At 38.1% G+C, this 24,360-nt stretch overlaps 1 protein-coding gene across 2 annotated transcripts in view; it reads left to right on the top strand.

Moving 5' to 3' along the window:
* Positions 1 to 8,904, top strand: part of DSC2 (desmocollin 2) — a 30,104-nt gene extending 21,200 nt beyond the window's left edge. Inside the window, exons 12-17 of one of the 2 annotated variants that reach the window (XM_033087708.1) lie at positions 1,288 to 1,515; positions 3,736 to 3,975; positions 4,343 to 4,467; positions 5,743 to 6,033; positions 6,569 to 6,611; positions 6,699 to 6,839. In XM_033087708.1, coding sequence (XP_032943599.1) covers positions 1,288 to 1,515; positions 3,736 to 3,975; positions 4,343 to 4,467; positions 5,743 to 6,033; positions 6,569 to 6,604 — 920 coding nt within the window. In that variant the 3' untranslated portion in view covers positions 6,605 to 6,611; positions 6,699 to 6,839. Of the gene's footprint in view, positions 1 to 1,287; positions 1,516 to 3,735; positions 3,976 to 4,342; positions 4,468 to 5,742; positions 6,034 to 6,568; positions 6,612 to 6,698 lie in introns of both variants that reach the window. The other variant, XM_033087707.1, reaches the window with a different exon arrangement.
* Positions 8,905 to 24,360: the final 15,456 nt, after the last annotated feature.

Here is a 24,360-nt window from a genome sequence, read left to right as displayed (position 1 = left end):
AAGTATGTTAATCTTCTGGTTGGCAATTTTGTTGGCTCTCCTTCTTAGCATTAATCTTGCTCCCTCTGGAATTTTAATTTTCAGGTGTACATTAAGTGGCAGGTGTTTGGTTTGCTTTCTGGTTTTGGTTTTTCCTCTCTCCCAATTTACCTTATCTTAACTGGCAGTCTTATATTTGCTTCCGCTTCATCCTTTTCTGTGGCCACCTTTTGGAACCAGTTCTTAACTTGGTGGGCCGTGGCTCCTGACCCATGCTGGTGCTGGAAATATCACAGCTTCTGTTGCCTTCGTCGAGATTGTGACTATGGGGCTCTGCCTGAACTTCCAGCTTCCGTAGGCCAGCAGCTACATATAAGACACAGCCCCAGACAGTGGCTGGCACAGGTTTTTTCAGCTTTTAACCCACCCCTTAATAAGGATGTCCCTTATTAAGGATGTCACTTATTAAGGATGTCCAAGGCCTCCTTATTAAGCAGAAGGAATAAATGATTTACAGACAGAATCCTGGATTTGTGTTCAGTTTCGGACATCCTAACTGTATTACTAATTTGAGTGGACCCAAGACCACTTTGTCTTTGAATCCCCCATATTTTACAGTGCCCCGTACAAAGTAGTTATTTGGTAAGTCTTTATGGACTACATAGATAAATTCTTTAGGCTGCACCCCAGAATGATTATTTTGGTTTGCAAATGATTTTCTACTTTTGGGTTTTCCTCCCTTCGAACATTTCCATGTACTGTATTTGTTCTAATCTTCCAAATACACATCTTCTACCTTTAATTTCCCTCTCCAAAACCTTAAGTGCTTTCTCTGTGTATATTAAACTCCAAGCTCCCTAGGGACCCTTGGCTCTTTTCTCTAGTGTCAGCTCCCCCCAGTCTGCCTTCCCCTTCATTATGTCTAGGACACAGATGTGCGTGCTGTGCTTTTCCTCCTCAAATTTCCTTGTGCTTTTAAATATACCAGAAATGCCCTTGTCTGCACCCTATTCCTTTCTCCTTTTGAAAATCAGTCAAAACTTACCTCCATAAAAGTTTCCACGTCTATTGCATCTGTTTAGTGAATGAATGATAATCTAAATAGCAACTATTATCTGTACAACCCATTTGAAAGTGATAATGTTTTACTTTTAACATTCCCTAAGGACAGAGCCTGTGACTGTGCATGTTAGTCATTTATGTTACAGTGCCTAATAAATATTAAAAAACATTTTTTCAATGTAAAATTTCCTAGTGAAAGCTCAATACAATTTTTTAAAAATTGTATCTTTATATCCGATTTTCTAGATGGAAGAACATGTACTGGGATACTGGGAATTATCCTTGAAGATGTGAACGATAATGGCCCATTAATACCTAGACAAACAGTGATAGTCTGTAAAACCGTCATGACCTCCCCAGAGATTGTTGCTTTTGATCCTGATGATGTAATAAATGGCCCACCCTTTAGCTTCAGTTTGGAGAGTGTTTCTGATTCAGACATACAGAGAATGTGGAGACTGACAAAAATTAATGGTATGTATTTCTTTTTTTTTTCCCTTGTTCTTTTTTTTAAATTAAATTTATCGTGTGACAATGGTTGGTAAAATTGCATGGGTTTCAAGTGTACGGTTCTGTAATACATCATCTATGTATCTCCTTGTGTGCTCACCACCCAGAGTCAGTTTTCCTTCCATCACCATATGTTTGGTCTCCTTTACCCTCTTCTATCATCTCCCCTCCCAGCTTACCCTCTGGTAACCACCAAACTGTTGTCTGTGTATGAGTTTTTGTTTCTTTGTTTGTTAGTCTTGTTCCTTTGTTGCTTTCAGTTTATATCCCACACATGAGTGAAGTCGTATGGTTCTTGACTTTTTCTGTCTGACTTCACTTAGCATATAATCTCAAGATCTGTCTATGTTGTCACAAATGGCAGTATTTCATCTTTTCTTATGGCAAATGGTATGTATTTGTAAACAATATTTTGTCCTTTTCAACATCAGGACATCTAAAATACTTATTTCTTTTTTAAACTCGATTTATTGAGATAACCTTGGTTAATAACATTATATAAGTTTTGGGTGTACAGTTACATACATCATCTGTATATTGCATTGTGTGCTCACCACCTGAAATCTAGTCTGCTCCCATCACCATGTATTTGACCCCCTTCATCCTCTTCATCCTCCTCCCACACTAAAATACTTTTTTTCTTGATGAAATGTAAGAGTAATTTACGATGTGGGAATCACCAATGAAAAAAGGCAAGTTTCTCAGTTTTAGTGTGGTGGCAAGTGGGTCTCTCTAGGCCTATCTCTAATCAGTCCTGTGCCAGGATTTCCTTAGGAATCACGTGGATTCTCATTCTCACTCCAAACACACACACACACACACACACACACACACACACACACACACACACCCTTAGAGTGACTAGTGTACCTCCTTATCTGCATAGTTTCTTTAAATGCTAATGATCCCACAATGGAATCCCCATGTCTCATGGTCTGTTCTTCAGGAAGCAGACTCTGAGACAGAGTTTCTCAGGTAGACGGTTATTAAGGAATTTGCTTGGCATCAATAGCTGTGACAGGAAGGGAAGCAGGATGGGTCAGAAAGACAAGTCAAGCTGCAACTGGGGCCCAAAGACAGTCTCAGCTAACCCCATGGGGAGTCTCTGCTAATTGGCTTTTCAAAGTGGCCCCAAGCTGAGCCTCTCACCTCTCTCCTTGCTCAGTCAGTGGGTTGGGCTACTCCAAAAGGTGTGACCTTTGGCAAGAAGGTGCAATCTCTGCAGGTGCTGGTAGTCTCCCAAGTGGCTAGGATGTAAGTCCTTAATTGCAGGGGGATCTGGCTGTGCATCACAGTGTCCACAATACTATTTCTCCTTTCTGTGCTGCATTGACTTCTGACCTTTTCTTGTCTATTGTTTTCTACTTGGGATTCTCGCCCAATTTGGCTCCTACTCTATACTTCTGACTTTACCCACGACAGGCTCTGTGGTGACAAGAATGGCAAAAGTAAAGGGGACCTTTCATATCACCGTTTCATCACTCCCTACATCAGCTCTTAACTCTCCAGCACGTTCTCCATCTCCTGACTGTATATTACCGGTGGGGCTGTGGTGTCCTGATATCCCTGCCCTCCAGTTTTTACGACTCAAGATTCCTTGTAAACTGAATGGGATTTGTCTTTAAAATGCCCTGAAATACTTTTCAACCCCATGCTTTCAATGAATATTCCTCAGTTTCCTATTATGGCAAATTAGAAAAGAAAGGTCATGCGAGAAGGGAAAAGGAAAATAGGAAGGGGGAGAAAAATAAGGACATCGAGAAGCTGTGGTGGCAAGTTAAGAAGGCACTGTGTCCAGAATTTCAGACCATGACTGATGAATCATGTATTGAAGAAAATATACACGGTATGGTTATATTAAAAATGTTAATGCTGTGATAAAAACCAGTCTCTTAACTCTATTAGTAAGGATAGAATTTATTAATGTGTCGATAAATATGTAATTATAAAAACCAAAAGACCCTTTTTAAGAGACAGCATAGACGAAATTTTATAAGCTGTGTATTTGCAATGTCTGTAGATTAGAACTACTCAGTCCATTCGCGTTTACAATCTTGTAGCAGTTGTGCCATCCCATTAGGAATATCCATTTGTAGGGAAATTTGATGGCTATCCTATCACTAGTTATTTATGTTCAGGAGAAGTCAATGACTTTCTACAATGCTTGGTTTTATTTTCTTTCAGATACAGCAGCACGTCTTTTCTATCAAAATGACCCTCCATTTGGATCATATACAGTGCCTGTCAGAGTTACAGATAAACATGGCCTGTCCCATGTCACTCCGTTAAATGTTATTGTATGTGACTGTGTTACCGAAGATGAATGCTCATATCGCATAGACCAAAGGACAGGTGGTGGTGGACAACTAAAGCTTGGAAAATGGGCCATCCTTGCGATATTGTTGGGCATAGCCTTGCTATTTTGTAAGTCCCTTTATGAACTCAAATAATAGCCTTAAAATAACTTTCAAGACACATTCTTACATCAACACTGTTATCTATAGCTGTTCATTGGTATTTAGCTGTATTTGTATTTAACACACATATTTAATGTATATGTCGAAAGTGCATTTATAGTTCTAGTGTTACTGAACATAAACATAAAATTTAACCCAGAAATACAGCAGTTAGCATGTCTTTGTGGCATATAAGGAAGAGTTTTCTGTTGTATGGAACTTTGACACAAGCAATCACATACATTTTCTGGAAAGCTATCTTTGTATTAGTCATCATAAATTCACAACTTCACATTGTTTTATGATGAACTGAAGTAATTTCTCTCATCCTCCAGGTATCTTATTTACCTTAGTCTGTGGGGCTACTGGGGCAGCCAAAAAGCCAAAAGTAATTCCTGATGATTTAGCCCAGCAGAACCTCATTGTGTCAAACACTGAAGCTCCTGGAGATGACAAAGTGGTGAGTAGTTTGTCTTTTTAAAATAAACACAAAGGATAAATTGGCTTGGCTAACTATAATTATTTTTTCTGAACCAAGTTCTTTTGAAATCAGGTAACTTACTATACACACACACACACACACACACACACACACACACACCATGTGCATCGGTCCCATGGAACAAATAAAATGACATTGATTCCCATGGCAATAGATGGCATTTCAATTTAGCCATCTAGTGTTATTTAATAGTTAAAAACTTCAACATGTCATTATTATTTTCTACTTAAAATGTTTCATGAGTTCAACTTTAGGCTCAGTCTTTTTTATATATTGAAACTACTGTTTGTGTTGTAAAAATGTTTCATTTAATTATTCACAGATCATTAGCATAATTGTTTTAATTTTTTCTGGCAACAGCAATAAAATGACTACAAGCTTTGATCAGTGTGAGAAGAACTTTATTGGAGTCTTTCAGACTCTAATGTGGATTAAAAAGGAGACTTAGGTCCAATATATGAAACAGCAACGCCAGCAAGTGACTATATTGCTCCAGGTTTGATTTCTAGCCTAGTATGTGGATGAGGAATAAGTAAATTCCCCACAAAAAGCATAATTGATGATTAGAGTAGGAAAGATTTAGAAAACAAAAGAATGTTTGTTGGCATCTAGGAAGGTATTAGAAAAAATAAAACTTAAGAGTTTCCTATAAAAACGCAGCATAGAAAATTAGTGGCCAAAGCGCTGGTGTTCTCATTTTCATACTAATTTATTTTTATTCTGATCGCAAGGATTTATTATTGCAGCTAAGATTTTTGTGGCAACTTTAGTTCTATTATTTTTGTTTCAGATGAAGGGGAACTAGATTAGACACCGAATAAAAATACTGATAATTATTTCTGTTTCTGCCCTAGTAGGTGAAGGGAATGAATTTGAACTAAGGGTAGATGCATGTGATACAATAGTACTGGAATTCTGATTTTGAGGTGTGAGATGCTGAAATGCTTTGAAGTACATATTCTAAGAAGTTTTTAAAGAAGGAATATACATTAAGCTTTCTGATTTGCCTCAAAGTGCAGCCTACTTGACATCAAGAATTGACGTATTGTACTTCATGAAGTACTGGGGTTGCAATAGTTAACTACTCAGGATTGCTCAGATAGATTTAGTTCTTGCCCTCAAAGAGCTTACCTTCTAGCACAAAAAAATTCCTGTCATTTTTTGCATGTTTTTTTTTTTCCCTTGTTTTTTTTTCTCCTCTGTATTTCCCTAATGCAAACTGCTTCATTTCAGTGTTCCGTGAATGGCTTCACAACCCATGCCGTGTGCAGTTCATCTCAGGGAATGTGTGGTACCATGGGATCGGGAGTGAAAACTGGAGGGCAGGAGACCATTGAAATGGTGAGAGGAGGACAGCAGACCTTGGAATCCTGCCAGGGGGTCGGCCATCATCACACACTGGAATTGTGTAAGGGAGGAGGACAGCACACCCTGGATTTCTGCAGGGGAGGACATGTGGAAGTGGACAGCGGCAGATGCACTTTATCTGAGTGGCAGCATTTCACTCAGCCTCGTCTTGGTGAAGTGAGTTTCCCTACTTGTCCTACAAATCTATTGTGATTGCTTTTCGACTTTCTACATAATTACAATTTAATGGCCTGACCTTTATTTTTTATGACTGGTCTACTAATTGGAAAGTTGTTTTCCTGAATTTTGATGTAGTTATGTTCAGATGTGATGCGGATCTTTACTTTTCCTCACATTTTGTTTGATTTTCAGTTCTTACTGAAATAAGGTGACATATTTAATTTCTTTTCTCGGGACTTTGTGTTCAGGTTTCCCACCTGAGAAGTCATAGAAATCAGAAGTGCAATATAAGATAATTCTAGCCTGTGCTCTCACTATGCCTGTCTGGAAAGAGTTGAGCCCACGTCGATTTGGGTTCAGTGTAATGGATGCACTTCACTTTAGCCATAACTTTGAAAGGGAAAGTAATGATTACTTAAAGTGAACCCTTGTATACTTGCTGTCACATGTGTAACTTTTAGAAACCTGCTAAATAGTGAATTTATAGTGTGATTTATGGTACAGATCAATCATGTGCATTTTTTGTATGTAGGAATCCATTAGAGGACACACTCTGATTAAAAATTAAATGAAAGGTAAATAAAAGCCATTATTTTTATGTTAGTAAGTTTTGGTGTTTAAAATAATAATAATAAAATATGTCGTGTTTCTTGCCTTGGCAGAGGGTCCAGCTGTGTGATCAAGATGACAATCATAAGCACGCTCAAGACTACGTCCTTACATACAACTACGAAGGGAAGGGATCGGTGGCTGGCTCTGTGGGCTGTTGCAGTGAACGACAGGAAGAAGACGGGCTTGAATTTTTGGATCATTTGGAACCCAAATTTAGGACACTAGCAGAAACATGCATAAGGAGATGAGTACATTCTAATAAGTCTACAAAAGTCAGTGGCTTTATCACTTACAGAAAAATATTAAAAGTCAGAATGTTTTAAAAATAGAAGGTGCTGTGTTTGGCGCTCTCCCCCCTTTATTTTGATAGGATCTCTATAGCGAAATGCACATTTATTGAGAAATATTGTAAGGGATTGCACAAATCTCCCAATTCTTACACAGTTTCCAGTTGCTTGTCTTCCACCCAAATAGATCTACAGAAATGGAAATATTAAGGAAGGCTGCATTAATGTTTACACTTGGGTATAGCAACAACAGCCAATTTATAGTGCAATAAAATATAATTAATTTAAGTCTGTATCATAGACTACTTCAAGGATAACCTAATAGAAAACTGTAGAGACCTTGCTTTAACATGCTCTCCAATTACCTAGTTAATTGTGTGGTGCTTGAAGACTGTTCTCCTAAACATTCTAAAGTATATATACGGCATTCTTAGTATCGGTTTACTCTTAGAACATGACCTTTCTTCATAATGCAAAGGGAGATTTCCAACCAGGCACTGACTGTTACTACACTTCCATTTTGGTGGAGTTTAGTTTCTACCTTGTATTTTATATGAAATCCTATACTGAGTCTACATTTCCTCTGTTACCCACCTTGTCAGCAAAATTTAAATTTAAAAAATCCTTTAAGAATATAATTTTACTCCTGCAAGGTTTTGCTCATGCTCTCTCTCTCTCTCCCCTCCCTTACCCCCCCTCTCCTCTCCTCTCCTCCTCCTGCTTCCCTTTTTTTCTCCCTCTTCTTCACCATCTCCCTTTCTGTTTATTTCTCTCTCTCTTTCTCTCCTCTTTGTTTTTTACAATTCCTACTTGGATTGGAGAATCTAAATATTTTTAAAAGTCATTGGTCTTTTCTTCTCTTATAAAGTGAGTTATTCTGTTTCTGTTTTCTGTAAGGGCACGTATTCTTGGTTTTTCTTAAAATCAATGGAATGTTGACTTTATTGTTTCAAATACCTTGGTGAATGCTTCATTTTCTCTTCAACAAAGAACCTTTAATTTTGCCTTTGAAACTGTAAAAATGTGTCCTATTTTTATTAGATGCAACTTTCTATGTTAACAAAAGGAATAATGTAATTAAAATTGGGATGTACTTATTTTGTATATAATAGAATATTTACAGTTTATATCTTTAATGCAAGGATACAGTTTATAAATACAAAATAGTGGATTGTTTTTAAAATAAACTGAAGTACAGAGATTGTGAGAGCTCTCTAGGAACAACTATTTTATAACTTTTTAGATGACATGTCTAGTCATACCCTATATTTTTGTAAAGTTATTTTTTAATGTTTCAAGATTACAGTTTTTAACAAATGTAGAGCAAACTATTAAAATTTTAACACAGTAAGACAAAATTAAACTTAACAGTCAACCAAATTCCAGGCCTGGTTTCACAGCTGATTTCAGTCAGTAAATTTTCTATGTATGCTAACCTTGTGGACATTTTAAATGTATTTCTAATATATATGATTATTAGTAATATGCTTATCTTGAATTCAGAAGGTTGGCTTATAACAATTATTTTTAAGGATTAACATTGGGTAATTGTTCAATAATCAGTTTATCTTTTCAATAGTTTCATTACTACTCAGTCAAATATGCTATTTCACAAAGTTATTTTTAATAAATTATGTACAAAATTCTTGTATATTACTAGTTATGATAAAGTAAATCAAGTAGTCTTTAAAAATTAGTATCAGTTTGTTAATCATGTGTCTAATATGAGCTTTTGGGATTTTATTTTCTTGGAGAAATGAGTCTCTTTTTTAGACTCCTCTTCTACATTGTTTAGAATTTTGGAGTTTGATTTGGAGAGATCATTGCTCCATTGTTATCACCACATTTATATAAATTTTCTATTCTAAATACTGTGATACTATGGGATATTGGTTAAGTTGCATATTTCTCTGTCTGGGTTTTTTTTTTTTTTTTTAATCATAAAATGGGGGATAATAATAGAGCTCCTTTCCTAGGGTGACTGTAAGACCTTTGAATAAAAAATGTTTTTTAAGCATGAAAGTTACACAGAATGATTCACCTAAAATGCATTCCTAAGAATACTAAATGATTTTAAATAAATCACATATATGGCCTATTTCATATTAACAAAAATCAATTAAGAAAATAGGATAATGGAAAGGTTTTCATTTTGTTTTTGACTTTAGAATGTTTGTCAGTTGAGTATATGTCTCTTCATAATGATCACTTGATAACTGGGTATCATATGTCCAGTGGTTCAGAGCATACATTGCAAAGGTTGCTGAGGCATCTGTAAAGGATTACCTAGTTTGAGATACTGGGAAACTAATTAGATGGAAAGAAGCACATTCACTTCTTAAAATGGGCACTAATTCTAAAGCCCTATAAAATTATACATGCATAAAATTCCTTCTGTCAAAGCCCTTCGTTAGCTGCTCTTGTAGCTGTTCTGCTAGAGAGATGGCTGGCCTCAGAGGCAAGCGGTGCTTGCCTGGGAATTTAAGTCTCTTTGGCAGTTGCCATTGTAACCCTAAGTGCAAAGACTCTGAAGAGAATGCCTTGATGCGAACTCCCAGCCCCACCCTTACTAGCTGTGGGATTTCAGAGTCAATTTTCCCCAATTGTATGATCTGTATGAAGGAATTGGAGGAGTCTACTTCATAGTTTTGTTGTCAGAGTTGAAAGAGTTAATTGAGGAAAAGAGTTGACACAGAACTAGCCATCAATATACGTTAGCTGCTACTGTTATGTGAGAGGAGGATGGTATCGTTAGAAATAATTACAGCTCCAGTCTCCCCTTTGCTCCACAGCTGACATCTTGCCATGATGTGACCATTCATCTTTCCTACAAGCTTGACCAGTATTTTACCTGTGATGGCCTTTGGAAAATTCATGGCTCATAAGTTTCCAGGTCTTTCATTCTTGGTATTCAGGGAGCTACATCTTATCCATAGCCCACAAATCAGTATGATAAATCTTGAGACGTAAACAAAAAGTAGATAACATTCTTAGTCAGCCATATGAGGTCTGACAATTACGTTCGCAAACTTGCCACTGTGTACTTACATTGGCAGCACTGCACAAGCATCTCGGTAACCTTAGTATATCAGTGTCTCACAGCTGTGTTCCTGTCGACGTGTGGTGGTGTCTTGCTGAGTGGCATTCATTATTGTTGTTGAGTGTTTTTGTGAGCCGTCGCAAGAATGTCTGAGCTTGAATTAGAGCAATGAACAAACGTTAAATTTCTTGCTAAACTTGGCAAGAGTGGAAGTGAAATCAGGGACATGTCAGTCCAAGTTTATGGAGATAATGGCATGAAGAAAATGGCAGTGTACAAATGGATTAAACATTTTTCTGAGGGGAGAGAACGCATCACTGCTGAGGAGAGGTCAGAGTGGCCAGTAACAAGCAGAGCTGACGAAAACATTGCAAAAATTCATTGAATTGTGCATCAAAATCATTGACTGACTGTGAAAAGCATAGCAGACCAAGTAAACATTGATAGAGAAACAGTTAGGAAAATCTTAACTGAAAATCTTGGCATGAGAAAGGTGTGTGCAAAAATGGTCCCGAAGGAGCTCACCGATGAACAAAAGCAAAGGAGAGTCGAAGTTTGCCAAGACTTTTTAGAGAGGCAAGATGATGTTTTAGGCCATGTTTTCAGCAGTAATGAAACATGGGTGTACCGATATGACCCTGAAACAAAGCATCAAAGTGCACAATGGAAGTCAGCCAATTCTCCACAAACAAAAAAGTTTTGTCAGTCCAAATCAAGAGTCAAAATGATGTTGCCAACCTTTTTTCGTTATCAGAGGGATTATTCATTATGAATTTGTACCAACTGGACAAAGAGTTAACCAAGTTTACTATTTGGAAGTGCTGAAAAGCCTGCATGAAAAAGATGAAAATAACCTGAACTTTTCGCCAACAATTCGTGGCTCTTGCATCATGACAATGTACCAGCTCACATGGTCGGTGAGGGAGTTTTTAGCCAGTAAACAAATCACTGTATTGGAACACCCTCCCTACTCACCTGATCTGGCCCCCCAATGACTTCTTTCTTTACCCAAAGATAAAGGAAATATTGAAAGGAAAGCATTTTGATGACATTCAGGACGTCAAGGGTAATACAGCAACAGCTCTGATGGCCATTCCAGAAAGAGTTCCAAAATTGCTTTGAAGGGTGGACTAGGCCCTGGCATTGGTTCATAGCTTCCCAAGGGGAGTACTTTAAAGGTGACCGTAGTGATATTCAGCAATGAGGTATGTAGGACTTTTTCTAGGATGAATTGGAGAACCTAATGTCAGACCTTGTACCTTGCCTCAGGAAGCAAATAGGAGGCAAAATCTTAGAGACTTCCCCTAAGGAATGGACGATACTGCTTCAACAAGAGGAAAGGAACAGGGATTGGCTGTTAGTTTAATGCAGTCTGTGTTTGGGATCTCCCTGTAATCACTTTCTGCTTTTCATTTTGATTCGTTAACGTAAGACTGGTTTTTATCTGGTTCCTGATTTTGCTAGATGAATCTGACTTGGACTACAGCCTTCCCTTTAGTCTTCATCTCCAGCCTTTTTTCTGGGCTCCACGTTGAAGTCTTGACACCAGACTCTGCCATGGTCAACCCCTTAGGCAGTTATATCCTGAGCACAAAATGCTTTTTCTTCTATGTTCCTAGAGCCATCATATTTTCCATGTCCTTGAATAAATGAAACTCCAAGAGGATACACAATATCTGTTAATATGCAGATCTACAGCTTTTATTCAGTTCTTCTGCAAGACCTAGTACTTTGAATTTATTATGCAAAAAGACAAATGTGGTACCACATTAAATAAGGTTCTCTGGTTTTCTATATAAATAGTCCTAATTATTTAGGCCTGGAATAAAAATCCTTAATTTCTTTCTCTTTTTGCATAGCTCATCATATTTTTTGCACAAAACTGCCAAATTTTCTGAGAATTTTAAACACAATTTCATTCATTTTTTGCGTAGTCATTTAATGCCTTCCCAGTAAGGCCTTCCTAATATAGATCGTGCTGGTATGAGAAGGTAGACAATGAATCAGCTACTCATCCATCCACACACTCTAGGACGAGACATGGTGTAGCTTTGAGTGAATGTAAATATGGAATGAGCCCATGCCTATAAAACATGTCACATGATAACCTGGCACATAGTGAACGTTCAGTGCTCGTAAAAAAATTCCAGATAATGCAAAAGAACTGAACTATTCTAGTGAGTGAAGTTGTGCTTCTGCTACTCCCAAGCCAAGTGTTCATGAGGATGGGCAGCACCCTGCTTCTGCTGTCCTCCACATCTCTCTTCATATGTTTCTCTAGCCAGTATTCTGGTTCAAACCCTCAGCATCATCCAGCTGCAACCGTGTTTGTATCGCCAATTTCTTCCCTCCTCCCAACCACCATCAAAAAACAGATATGATCGTTGCATTCTTTTGCCTAATGCCTTCAATGATTTTAGAGAATAAATTTGAAATGCGCAATCATATTCAAATACCAATCTCCTTGTGCCTCCCACACACATTCTTTGTGCCTTGCTCATGATGAGGCCTCCATTTGCATTGTCTTTCCTCACTTGTTATCCACTTCTTCCTTTGTGAAAATATGACGTTTGAAGACCTAGTAGTTCAAATACCATCTCCTCTAACCATAAGACATTTATGTGTTTAGAACACTTTGTTGTAAAGTTTTTGCTTATTGGTGTATATGTATGTTTATATGTGTCTGTACGGGTGCATTTGTGTGTGTATGTGCGTGCTTCTTTTCATATGGGAAGTTTACTGAGGACAAAGAAAGGTGTTCCCATTTGCATGTCCATAGGATTTTGGCCATCAGTACATTTTGATGAGTCATTGTATTGCCCAGGTCACAAAGAGAAAAAAAGAACAAATTAAGTTATTTGATTCCTAGCACATTGCATTACTTTCCCTTGACATACATTTCCCATTATAGATAGACATAATGTATGTTGTTGGATTTCTGCATTGAATTATTTTTGTCAACACAGAGACATTGAATGAATGCATAAAATGTCAGACATCTGTATTCACAGATTAGTGCAAAGAAAAATGAAGTGGTGAAGTGGTGAATATTCTGCTCTGTCTTCACTCCTGCATCCTAACATAATAACTAAAAGAAAAAAGCAACTAGCAGAAACGTCTCTATTGGGGTGGTGGGGGTGCAGATTTCGTCTGGCTCTTAGGGTTTGGGTTAGCTAACTGCTTCTTACCTCCAATAATTGCATGACCTTGTAACCAGCTGCACCACACTGAAATGTAACCCCCAAAGATTCTTGCCCATCTTCACCCCCATGTGCCCAGCACATAGAACACAAAAAAGACTCTCAACATGTTTGTCATATGAATAGATTAACGAATTCACATAGTTATTAGGTAACTGCTAGAGATTAAACTGCAGCTTTGCTGAAAGAACCATTTTTTCCTCAATATGAAACACATTGACCAATGTAAAAAGTGTATTTGTGGCCATCGTGTTATTGTCAGTATGTTCCAACAGCAAAAAATAATTTTTGCTACAGGGCCACTTACTAATCCACGGAGGAAAAATAACTAATCGTCACTTATGTTTTAGAAATTCAAAAAATGATTTTTGTGGGTTTGCCAAAGCAGTTAATTATTTATAAACTGTTAACAGTTAGGTCTTGACTCAAGAAATATCTTGAGAAACCAAAGGCATGGAAGGTGATATAGATCTAAGAGCTTCCTCTTAGTTAAATTGGGAGAACATTCTGGAACAGGACACCGGGGGTGCTCAAGTATGCACTGAGGGAAAAAAAAAAAAACCTTTCAGATGAAAACCAGAGAAAGAAAAGAATCGTGCAGTTGTGAGCCTGGAGGCAATGACTAAAATGTACTGTGAGCTGATAATTTTGCCTGGAAGATAACACCTAACATTGGAGCCCTGCCCTGCTGTTCTCTGACAGACTTGTAACGAACAGAACTATCCAGCTAATGATGGGCAAGGCTTAGTAAATAAGACAGTTATGCTTCTGTGGTTTTCTGTTTGTTAATTTTTGGATAATTTGTATGTTTTCCTCTATGATTTTTCTCTCCCCCAGGTCTGACTTTCAATCTAAGGACTGAAATCCTACAAAGTGAGATTCTGGTCTTCCTTCCTAGGAATATCCTCGCTCCCCACCTCGCCCCTGGTAGTTTACTCTACCAAGCAAAGAAGCAACTTAAATCACTTTTATTTAACTTTTTTCTTAAATTAAGGAAATAAACGCATCACTTGCATTTGAAAATAAAGAAGGAACACAGAGTCTTCATGTTAAACAAAACACAATAATGCTAAAAAACAAAACAAACAAACAAACAAAACAAGAACTAAAAAGCAAGCCAGTGCTTTGATGCAGCTAGTTATAAAGTAAACAGAGCACTTTGACCTTATTTTTTCTAATCTTTTTTTAATAGAGAAATATTACTGTGTTGTGGCTTTGGGCCGTGTTCTTTACTTTTAAACCCATTTGGTATGTTCTAAATTCTAGATACATGTGAGACTAAAGAGAAGGCTGTCACTGATGGCTCTCCGTTGGTTTTTGGGCCATTCTTTAGCTCCTTCGTGACTGTTCAGTTCTGTCCCAACAGAAAATCTGGACATAGCTAAGAGTTTAGAACTGTGGAGTTTCTGCTAGTTGCCTATTTTAGTTACTATGTTAGGATGCAGGAATGAAGACAAAGCAGAGTATTGTTTCTTTTACAGTTGACTAATATTAGGGTAGACTTGCTGAAATACTTGCTTACACTATTTTTGGAGTATGGTTCACAGATCATCTGCATCAGAGTTACCAGTGGTGTTAAAGATTCCCTCTTGGCTCAGAATTACAGGGACCACAGACTAGTGGGAGGAAGTATGGAAGTCTACACTTTTCAGTAAGTTTCCCAGGTTACTTTTATATCCTCTAAAGTTTGAGAACCATTGATTGGGATTAGTAACGGGGTGTATGTGATTATTTGGAAGTTTATGAAACAAATGGTTTAAGTTTGCTTCTTCATATTATGAAACATTAAGCAAAATGTACCAAAGAATTGAAACACCTTGATAAGTAAAATTCCACAGTTTCAGCAAATTAGCCATTTCAGAATGTACTCTACTCCATAGTTCCTACTCCCCATATGGAGATGAACTGGAAGCATAATCTTAATTAAGATTGGACCGGGACAACTAATTTTGCCACATCAATGCAGCTAGCCAATAAGACACATATAAGTTATGTTGCATACATTCCAAAAACAAATCAGGATTGTAGAATCTCCAGAGAGAGATAAGACTGGGAGGGTCAACACCAGGAGCCGCAGGTGACAGGGTCCATGAAGTGGCAGCTATTTGGCAGTACTATGCTGTTGTGTGGAAGCCATGCCAGGTAGGGTGACAGGCAATGCTTGTTGGGTGACAGAATTGAAGCTTCTGAGGGGCCTATGGAATAGGGAAGCAAGGTGGGGGAAGAGTCCAACTTTTCAACTTCAGGAATGTTCTGATGGGAAAGGGGGCCAATTGGAAAATTTCTAGGAACCACGGACATGAGGGGAACCCACAGAGAATGAGAAGTTCAGAAAGCCAGAGTAGAGAGGAGGAGGGAGCAACATCTAGAGCTTGGGTGCAAACTTACCAGTCAAATCAGGTAAAAGGAATTTATCCTACGGAAGATAATGGTGCGAAGATTCCACACACATGCTGGGATGCTTATTTCTGTGGCATTAAATATGTGGACAATTGGAAATAAATGGAATGTCCCATGGCAGGAAAGTAAATGATTTATAATATATTATCATGATCCAATGTACCGGAACGGAGGGTAAGTGATATAATGATCGTGGGCACTGACTTTCTTCTAGTCAGAAAGCCATGAATCCAAATTGCAACTTTGTTCTCACTTGAAGAAACTTGGTAAGTCACAGAAGCCTCAGATTTCTTACCTATAAAATGGGGGCAAAGTAGGATAAATGTGATAAATAAGAGAAAGAGTATAGTGCTAGGCTCATCATTGTAGAAACGGTAGCTGTTGTTATTCTGATAATGATAATGGAATATCATGGAATCACTTTATTTTGAAGACTAATTAAGAAAAAGCATAAAATATAGTATTAATGAAAAAATATGATAATTCTCCAGACCAGTATAATCCCAAATTTATATAAATATAAGACCATATACAATATACTAAAATATTGAATGGTAATCTCTGGGTGATGGAAATAGTTCTTTATTACATGTTTCTGTGTTTCCATTTTACAATGAAGATTTATTATAAAATTGGGGAAATTCATAAAATGAAATAAAGAGCAAAAAAAAGCTCATAGGCCTTAGGGTTTTTGGAGATTTATAGACATGTGAAGACAAATATTTTTTTATCTTAGCCTTCCTATGTTAAGCCTATAATGAACATAATATATTCACAGTAAATGATTGAATTAAATTTTAAAAAAAGGGAAAAGACTTTATCATCTCATATTATTGCACTTGAGTGCACTCATATACTTTTGGTCTTAAATTTTTACTTTAACATATTTAGAGTTTGTCAGCAGTGAATTTTCATCTACTGTCTAGACTAAGAATAAGTAATCAATTTACTAGAAATGCCAGATGAAATATTTCAAGCAATATTTGCATGAGTGCAAGGGTGAACCAAGTAAATTTTTCATTCTGTAACAAACCAAGCTACTCCCCATTTTCCCTGCCATATACACAAAGTTAATCTTTGTACAATGACTACCATGTTTAATCTCCATTAGTTTTTAAATATTGTAGCATTGTGGTCTCCTCTGGAGCCTGAATTTTATTTTTAAAAAATGAAAAATTAGCAGCCATTTTCTAATTCTGATGTCTCTTTTATCATACAAAGGTTTTATATAAACATCAGTTAAATTCCTCTTTTATGCATTACTTATATAGAAATTTTACGAGAATCAACATTTTTAAAAAAACTTCTACATAATAAAAGTATTTCTGAAACTCTAAATGGTTCACTGATTATTCACAAGGCTTCAGAAAATAAATTCTTGGACAATAAAAGAATCTGGATAGTTTCCTAGAAACTAGAACAGGATTTAACTTGCAGACAGTTTTGTTTGCTATAATTATAATTGGGTGTACTATTTCTTCCAATAATAATTATAACTTCAACCCTGCCCATACATTTTAGGTTTAAGTAGGGAAGAAAACAAATAAACAAACAACACCAAAACTAACAGTACTGATTTCAACCATTTTGATTTGACTAACAAATTAATTTATCTCCATTTTTTTTTTTTAAATGAAAGGAATAAGGATCTAAAATTCTAGGGATTTACTTCAGCCTTCTTAGAACTCAGCTCTGCATCTTTAGGTAAATCATATAATTCCTTCTTTGACGTATGTTTCTTCAATGAAATGAGGCATGAGACCAGAATAAATATGTAGTCACTTTGCCACAATTTTCTGTGATTCTATGTTAATTAAATATGGGTGAAATGGTAATTCAGTATTAGTAAAACATTAATTTCCAAACTTTCTCCAGATCAAGAGCTTGTATTTCAAATGTCTGTGGTGTGGGGTTGTGTGTCAAGGGTTAGTTGGATTAGTTTGGGGTTAGCTCCATGCCTGCATGAAGCTGGTAAGCAGCCCTGGTAACATGTCTCTAAGGGACAAATGCATAGGTCTCTGTCTCATACCCAGGACTCTTCTGATGCTTCAAATGTCTGGATATGCACCTGAAAGTCAACTACATAGGAAGTTACTTTTTTTTTTTTTTTTTGCCTGAGTTCCTTTAGGAAAGTTCCCAATAATATTTTTGGCAGTGTTTAGTCTCTTGTAAAACCCTACCACTTTTTCATAGTCTCATTGATCTCATCGTTCCGTCCTTTCTCAGCTTAAAGTTATTTATTCATTGCTTCAAAATCAGTTTCACCACAACCCTCAATTTCCTGTCCCTTTTCTTCTCCTTCATAGTCACTTGCCAAAAACCTCTAACCGGATAAACCCCATTTACCAGTTATTTCACGACTTTTGCTTCAGTCCTGACACACAATTCTACCCGGTTACCTAAATTCAGGGTTTTTAAAACTGAGACTCAAGCAATTGATTGAGACACAGCCAATTAATTTGAGAGGTGGCAACCTGCATGATTAATGGGTTAGAAGACAATGAATAGAAACAGTTGGTGTATATGATGTCTGACAATTAAGTTCAAGAACTTGCCACCATGTGCTTATATTGTCAGCACTCCACAAACATCTCATTAAGGTTTCATAACCTTGGTGATATCAGAGTTCATGTTGATGTGTGGTGGTGTCTTGCTGAGTGGCGTTTATTATTGTTGTTGCCTGCTTTTGTGACCATCGCAAGAATATCTGAGCTTGGATTAGAGCAATGAACATTAAATTTCTCGTTAAACTGGGAAGAGTGGAAGTGAAATCAGGGACATATTAGTCTAAGTTTATGGGGATGATGCCACGAAGAAAATGAACAGAACTGATGAAAACATTGCAAAAATACATCGAATTGTGCATCAAAATCATCGACTGATTGTGAGAAGCCTAGCAGACCAAGTAAACATTGATAGAGAAATAGTTAGGAAAATCTTAACTGAAAATCTTGGCATGAGAAAGGTGTGTGCAAAAATGATCCCAAAGGAACTCACCGATGAATGAAAGCAAAGGAGATTGGAAGTTTGTCAAGACCTTTTGGAGAGGCAAGACAATGTTTTGGGCCAAGTTATCACTGGTGATGAAACATGGGTGTACCAAGACCACCCTGAAACAAAGCGTCAACGTGCACAATGGATGTTAGCCAATTCTCCACAACCAAAAAAAGTTCTGTCAGTCCAAATCAAGAGTCAAAATGATGGTGCTAACTTTTTTTGTTACCAGAGGGATTATTCATTATGAATTTGTACCAACTGGAGAAACAGTTAACCAAGTTTACTATTTGGAAGTGCTGAAAAGGCTGCTTGAAAAAGTTACACAGAAAAGCCCCAAACTTTTCGCCAACAATTCATGGCTCTTCCATCACGACAATGCACCAGCTCACAGGGCACTGTCTGTGAGGCAGTTTTAGCCAGCAAACAAATAATTATATTGGAATACCCTCCCTACTCACCTGATCTGGCCCATAATGACTTCTTTCTTTACTGAAGATAAAGAGAATATTGAAAGGAAGACATTTTGGTGACATTCAGGACATCAAGGGTAATACGATGACAGCTCTGATGACCATTCCAGAAAAAGAGTTCCAAAATTGCTTTCAAAGGTGGACTAGGTGCTGGCGTTGGTGCATAGCTTCCCAAGGGGAGTACTTCAAGAGTGACCGTAGTGATATTTAGTAATACCCACTTCTCAGGCTACTTAAATTAGCTTGGGTGTCAAGACTGCTTGGACTTCCTAAAGGAAGTGTGAAAGAAAACTTCTGTCTTCAGGAATCGTGCATTCACCATTGTCAGTTATATGTGGCTTAAGGACATTTGTATTGTCTCAGCTGAGAGTGTGGGATGGAAAGATTAAAAAAAAAAAAAAGGTAAAGCAGGAGCTAAAGAAAGAGATTCAGAAACAAAAATAAAACCCATAACCACCAGGTAGAGCTAAGCAGAGCTATCTCAAAGAGATGTAGGACTTTGTTTCAACACTGGCATAAATTCCTGATTAATAAGATATTTTATTGCAGTACTTTGTGTGAAGAAAATGGAAGCACCTGTCTTTGTCCCATGTTTACTGTGTCCTGACACTAATGCTGTACATGATAGCTTTGGCTACCCAAATGGGAAAAGAAGGCCAAAATAATAGGGGATATTTTTTTTTTCTTTTTGCAAATGGCTGTGGACATCAAAGTAAACTGTGAGAATTGTGTCTATTGTAAGCAGAGGAAAATCCTAATGACATAGGCAGTTTATCTGGAAACCATTTAAAACACCAAGCCAAGAGATTTAAAATATTCTTGCCCTTGAGATGAGAAAGCACACCAACTGGAATCTTGCTAGCCATGATATTTCACCAAGGCTAGGAAACATCTAGACTTGAGTGGGTATGTGGGAGAAATACTTCCTCCATGTAAACTTCTACTGGAATTTACTTATATGAAGGGAGAGACTTTGAAAGTAAGAATAAAAGAATACAGATAATGAGCAATGATGATCCAGAAACTACAATATACTTCATCCTGCCCACCATGTAAGAACCTGATGAAATACACAAAAGTAGACTTAAGTCTTGTTAAAGTACAGATTAGGCAGATTTTATAAGTGCTGTAAACAGGGCTTAAAAATGGGGAATGGAGATGTTACTTCTAAATACAAAAATTAAGAAACGTTAAAAAATAATTAAAAACCTGCATGTTAGGACAACCCAGAGGCCTGAATTCTTCTAAAATCGATCTCATCATTTCATGGATTTTGTAACTCTGTCATCAGATTTCAGGGTGAGTAAAGAACCTCCAAGAAGGAATTTTGGAGAGGAATAAGTTAGAGGCCCTTGGTCAAACTTGGGGGAAAAACCTGGCATCTTTCTAGCCAATTGCCATAATACAATTATTCCTTCTTCTGTGAACAGATGAACTTGGAAAACTGTCACTGGCAGAGCCTGATAGATCAAGACTCAGGTCACCTTATTCTCAGGGAATAATTTATATGTTATAACAAGGGAATGTGTCAGCAAATAAGATGTTGTTTGATTTACATTATGTCATAAGAAACCTGACTTTCAGTGTACCAAATGAGAAAGGAAAAGTTGAGATTTGGTAATATCGGTCAATTATCTTGGAAATATTACAGAAAGTTCAGGTCACCATAAAGGAAAAAAGATGTCATAGCCATATCCATGGTGCTTGTCCATTCCCAACTTCGTTTTGCCCACCCATCCTAAGATGAGAAGAGGAGGGGGAGGCAGTGATTGGGTGTTTTCTGATACCTTATCTTCTAAATTGCTGATTCAATCCTCTGCTGCATCTACTCTATTGTTGATTCCCTGCAATGTATTCTTCATTTCCATTATTGTATTCTTTGTTTTTGACTAGTTCTTTCTTATGTTTTTCTATCTCCATGTTCATGTTTCCTATGTCTTTGTTGAAGTTCTCCCTGAGATCATTGAGCATCCTTATTGTCTCCATTTTGTTTCGTTCTTTTTCTGGGGTTTTGTTCTGTTCTTTTATTTGGGACATGGTTTTTTGTCTCCTCATTTTGGCTGCCTCCTTGTATTTGTTTCTATGTATTAGGTAGGGTTACTATACCTCCTGGGCTTAGCAGAGTGGCCTTATGTAGTAGGTGTGCTGTGGGGCTCAGTGGCGCAGTCTTCCTGGCCACCTGAGCTGCATACTTCAGGTGTGTCCCTTGTATGGGTTGTATGTGCCCTCCTCTTGAAGTTGAGACTTGGTTGCTGTTTGCACATCAGTGGGATGGACTGGCTCTTGGGCTCTTTGGTTGTGAGAACTGGCCGTGATTACAGTGAAGGAGTGTGGTGCAGAGGCTAACCCTAAAGATTTGGCTCTGTCAAATCTGCCCTTTGGGTGTGTCATATTTGGAGATGGCTGAGTGATGCTCCAGCTCTTTTCAAAGCTTGCCCCTGGGCATGTCAGGCTCAGGGCCACCTGGGAAGAGACCCGCCACAGGTCAAGTTCAGCCACAGCCTTTGCCCCATCTGGGGCCACCCAGCAGGAACCACAAAACAATCCACAGATATCTGCCACCCGTGCTGTGCTTGGAAGTGCTTCGAGAGACCAAACGGCACACCGAGGCTGGCTGCCACTAGTATTGGGCTTAGGGATACTTAGCCAGAGGTATGGGACACACTGAAGCCTGATACTGCTTGTCTGGGTTCCATAAACCTTTGCAAGACTCTAGGAAAGTCTGCAGCATGAGCCAAGGCAGGCAGTTTTTATGAAAAAGCCATGGGAAGTGGCTTGGGTGTGCCTGAAAGTTGGGTGGGGCAGGGTCTCAGAATCACCAGGGTGTGGCAAACAAAGAGCGTTAGCCAGCTTGATGGAGACTCAGATATGGCTGCCACCTGCATCTGCATGCTGGGAAGGGGGAGGGCTCAACAAAGGAACAATGGCTTCTGACAGCTCCTTTGTCTGGAAGAAAGCTGCCCCTACATACCTGGTCCTGAAGCCAGACAATTCAGTTCCCCTCCATATGTCCCAGCACTGGAGCTCAGAGATAGTGATTCCCTCAGTGAATAAGTCTGGCTTGGTGTTTTTAAGAGGAGCCCCTGAGTCTTCAGCTGTCCTCTGTCTCACTTAGCCACAATCTCCACTGGTTTTTACAGCCAGAAGTTATGGGGACTTCTCTCCCCAGTACAAGAACCTGGGGCTGAGGAGAAGCTGGGAACCTTCCTTCCTCAGTGGGAAACTGCTGCAGCCAAGATATCCCTCCTGATTTTTAATGGTCACACCCAGGTGTGGGTGTGGTCACAGCCCATTCAGTGTCTCCACCACTCCTACCAGTCTTGAGGTAGATTCTTCTCTATGTCCTTAGTTGTAAGGGTTTGGTTCACCAAGATTGCAGGTGATTCTTAATGATGGTTGTTTAGTTGTAATTTTGATGTGATTGTGAGAGAAGGTAAGCACAGCTTTATCTACTCTGTAATCTTGACTGGAACTTGTCACTCTGAGATTCTCATTTTAATAGTGAAGTATTATAGTTAAGATTTGGACTTCCCCTGACCGTTTAAACGGGACTTGAAATCTGGGAGAAATAGCCAATTTTATTGAGCACGTAAAGAACACTGAAATCTCAGTAGAGAGGGGCAACAAAATAGCCTTTCTTGTACATGCCTACATGCTTACTCGGAATATTATTAGTGCCTCATTTTTTTTTTTTTTTGTAATGTTCAGGCATGACTTGAACAGTTAGAGGAACAGATTGCTTAGAGGAACAAGTATCTAGTGTAACCTTTCATAGATGTGTACAAGTTAAGACTAGAGCTTATCCAGTAGGGAAGTGTATAGCTTATTATATTACTGAAAGGCAAACACAAGTATAATGTTTGAAAGTGACGCAAGAAAAGAACCAATTGTTGAGGCATTGGCCTGCTCAGTGAATACTAAAAGCTAATTGGTAGAAAGCTAGTCCTTTTCTAGTGACAGAAGAGCTTAGCAACTGGGCAGACTGAAAAGAAAAGACAACTCAAGATTAATAAATCTTGAATAAATAAAATTAATGCATACATATTTAATAGTCAATAAAACTATCAATAAAAATAAATTAATAATTGCTGAATTAAGCCATTCACTGTCCAGGAGGAATTGTTAGAAAAAACTACTCTTTTACTCTTGAGCTAGTTGATAAGCATTTGAGCTGGGGGATATGCCACTTTCCCAAGCTGATGAGTGATGATCTCCCTAAACTTCTGGGAAAAAAGAAGGCTGATGAGGCAGTGAATCAGAGAATGACGTGGAGATACATGACACATGGGATCTGTAAGTCAGCCCACTCACACCTGTAGCTTTCATGTTTGAGCAATGCCCTTTGAACAGACAGATGCTCACAATGAGCTTCTGGGGACATGAGAACATCCAGGACAAACTATATCCTCACCCAGTGGGAGGAGATTTTTGACTCTGAAGGAAACCAAAGTGAAGGATGACGGCATGATTCCAAGATGAGAAGGACTGAAAATTCACCCTGTGTCAGGGCTTCATTACACTGCTTTTTTCAGGTTACTGGAAGAAATTATCACTCACACAATGACCTTTTGTTTTCTGTGTGGAAATTACCTTTCCTTCTAGCCTGGTGTCATTAGGAGACCACTTCTCCCTCCTTAAAAGTCCTCTTGGTGGAGAGGATATTTGTAAAGATATTTGAACATTTTAGGAGAGGAAATGTAAAACCATTGTAACAGTTCTTGAATCATTAATTAATAAGGAGAGACTGAAAGGGAACCTTCCTGACCCTGGCACACCCTCTTTGGATAGGACTGTTGTCAGGGTGTTACTTAAACTGGATAATTCAGTTTTTAAAATGTACAAATGAATTTTTAAAATGTACAAATGTCTGAATTGGTATGATGGTTTTCAAGGGTACAGTGAAAGGCCACACTTCTATGGATGGGAGTGAGTTTTCTCCTGAAGGGAATGGATGGTCTCACTGTCAATCACTTTGGGCAGAAATTAATCCAAATGATAACTGAGGACCCGGAACAGAAAAGGAGTAAGGGAAAACTTCTCATCACTGGAAGACAAAGGTCATTTAGCTAGATGTGTGGTTTTCTTTACTATCTGGACCATTTCCACGGGGGTGGACATAGACCTGGGAGGGGTGCTTGCCACCGGAACACAGGAGGGGAGATAGGCAGGCAAGGATTCTGGGGTGGCTCTTGTTCTGGGCAGCAATGCAATATTATAGGTTACTCTTGACTTCAACTTTCTGTTATTCCCACGTCTCCAGTGGTCTTTTAAAATGACCAGAAAGTCACGTTTCTTCTCAGTGGCGCTCTGGGAAATCA

Source organism: Rhinolophus ferrumequinum, chromosome 19 (assembly GCF_004115265.2).
Source record: "Rhinolophus ferrumequinum isolate MPI-CBG mRhiFer1 chromosome 19, mRhiFer1_v1.p, whole genome shotgun sequence".
Lineage (NCBI taxonomy): Eukaryota > Metazoa > Chordata > Mammalia > Chiroptera > Rhinolophidae > Rhinolophus > Rhinolophus ferrumequinum.
This window is presented reverse-complemented; position numbering and strand designations above follow the sequence as displayed.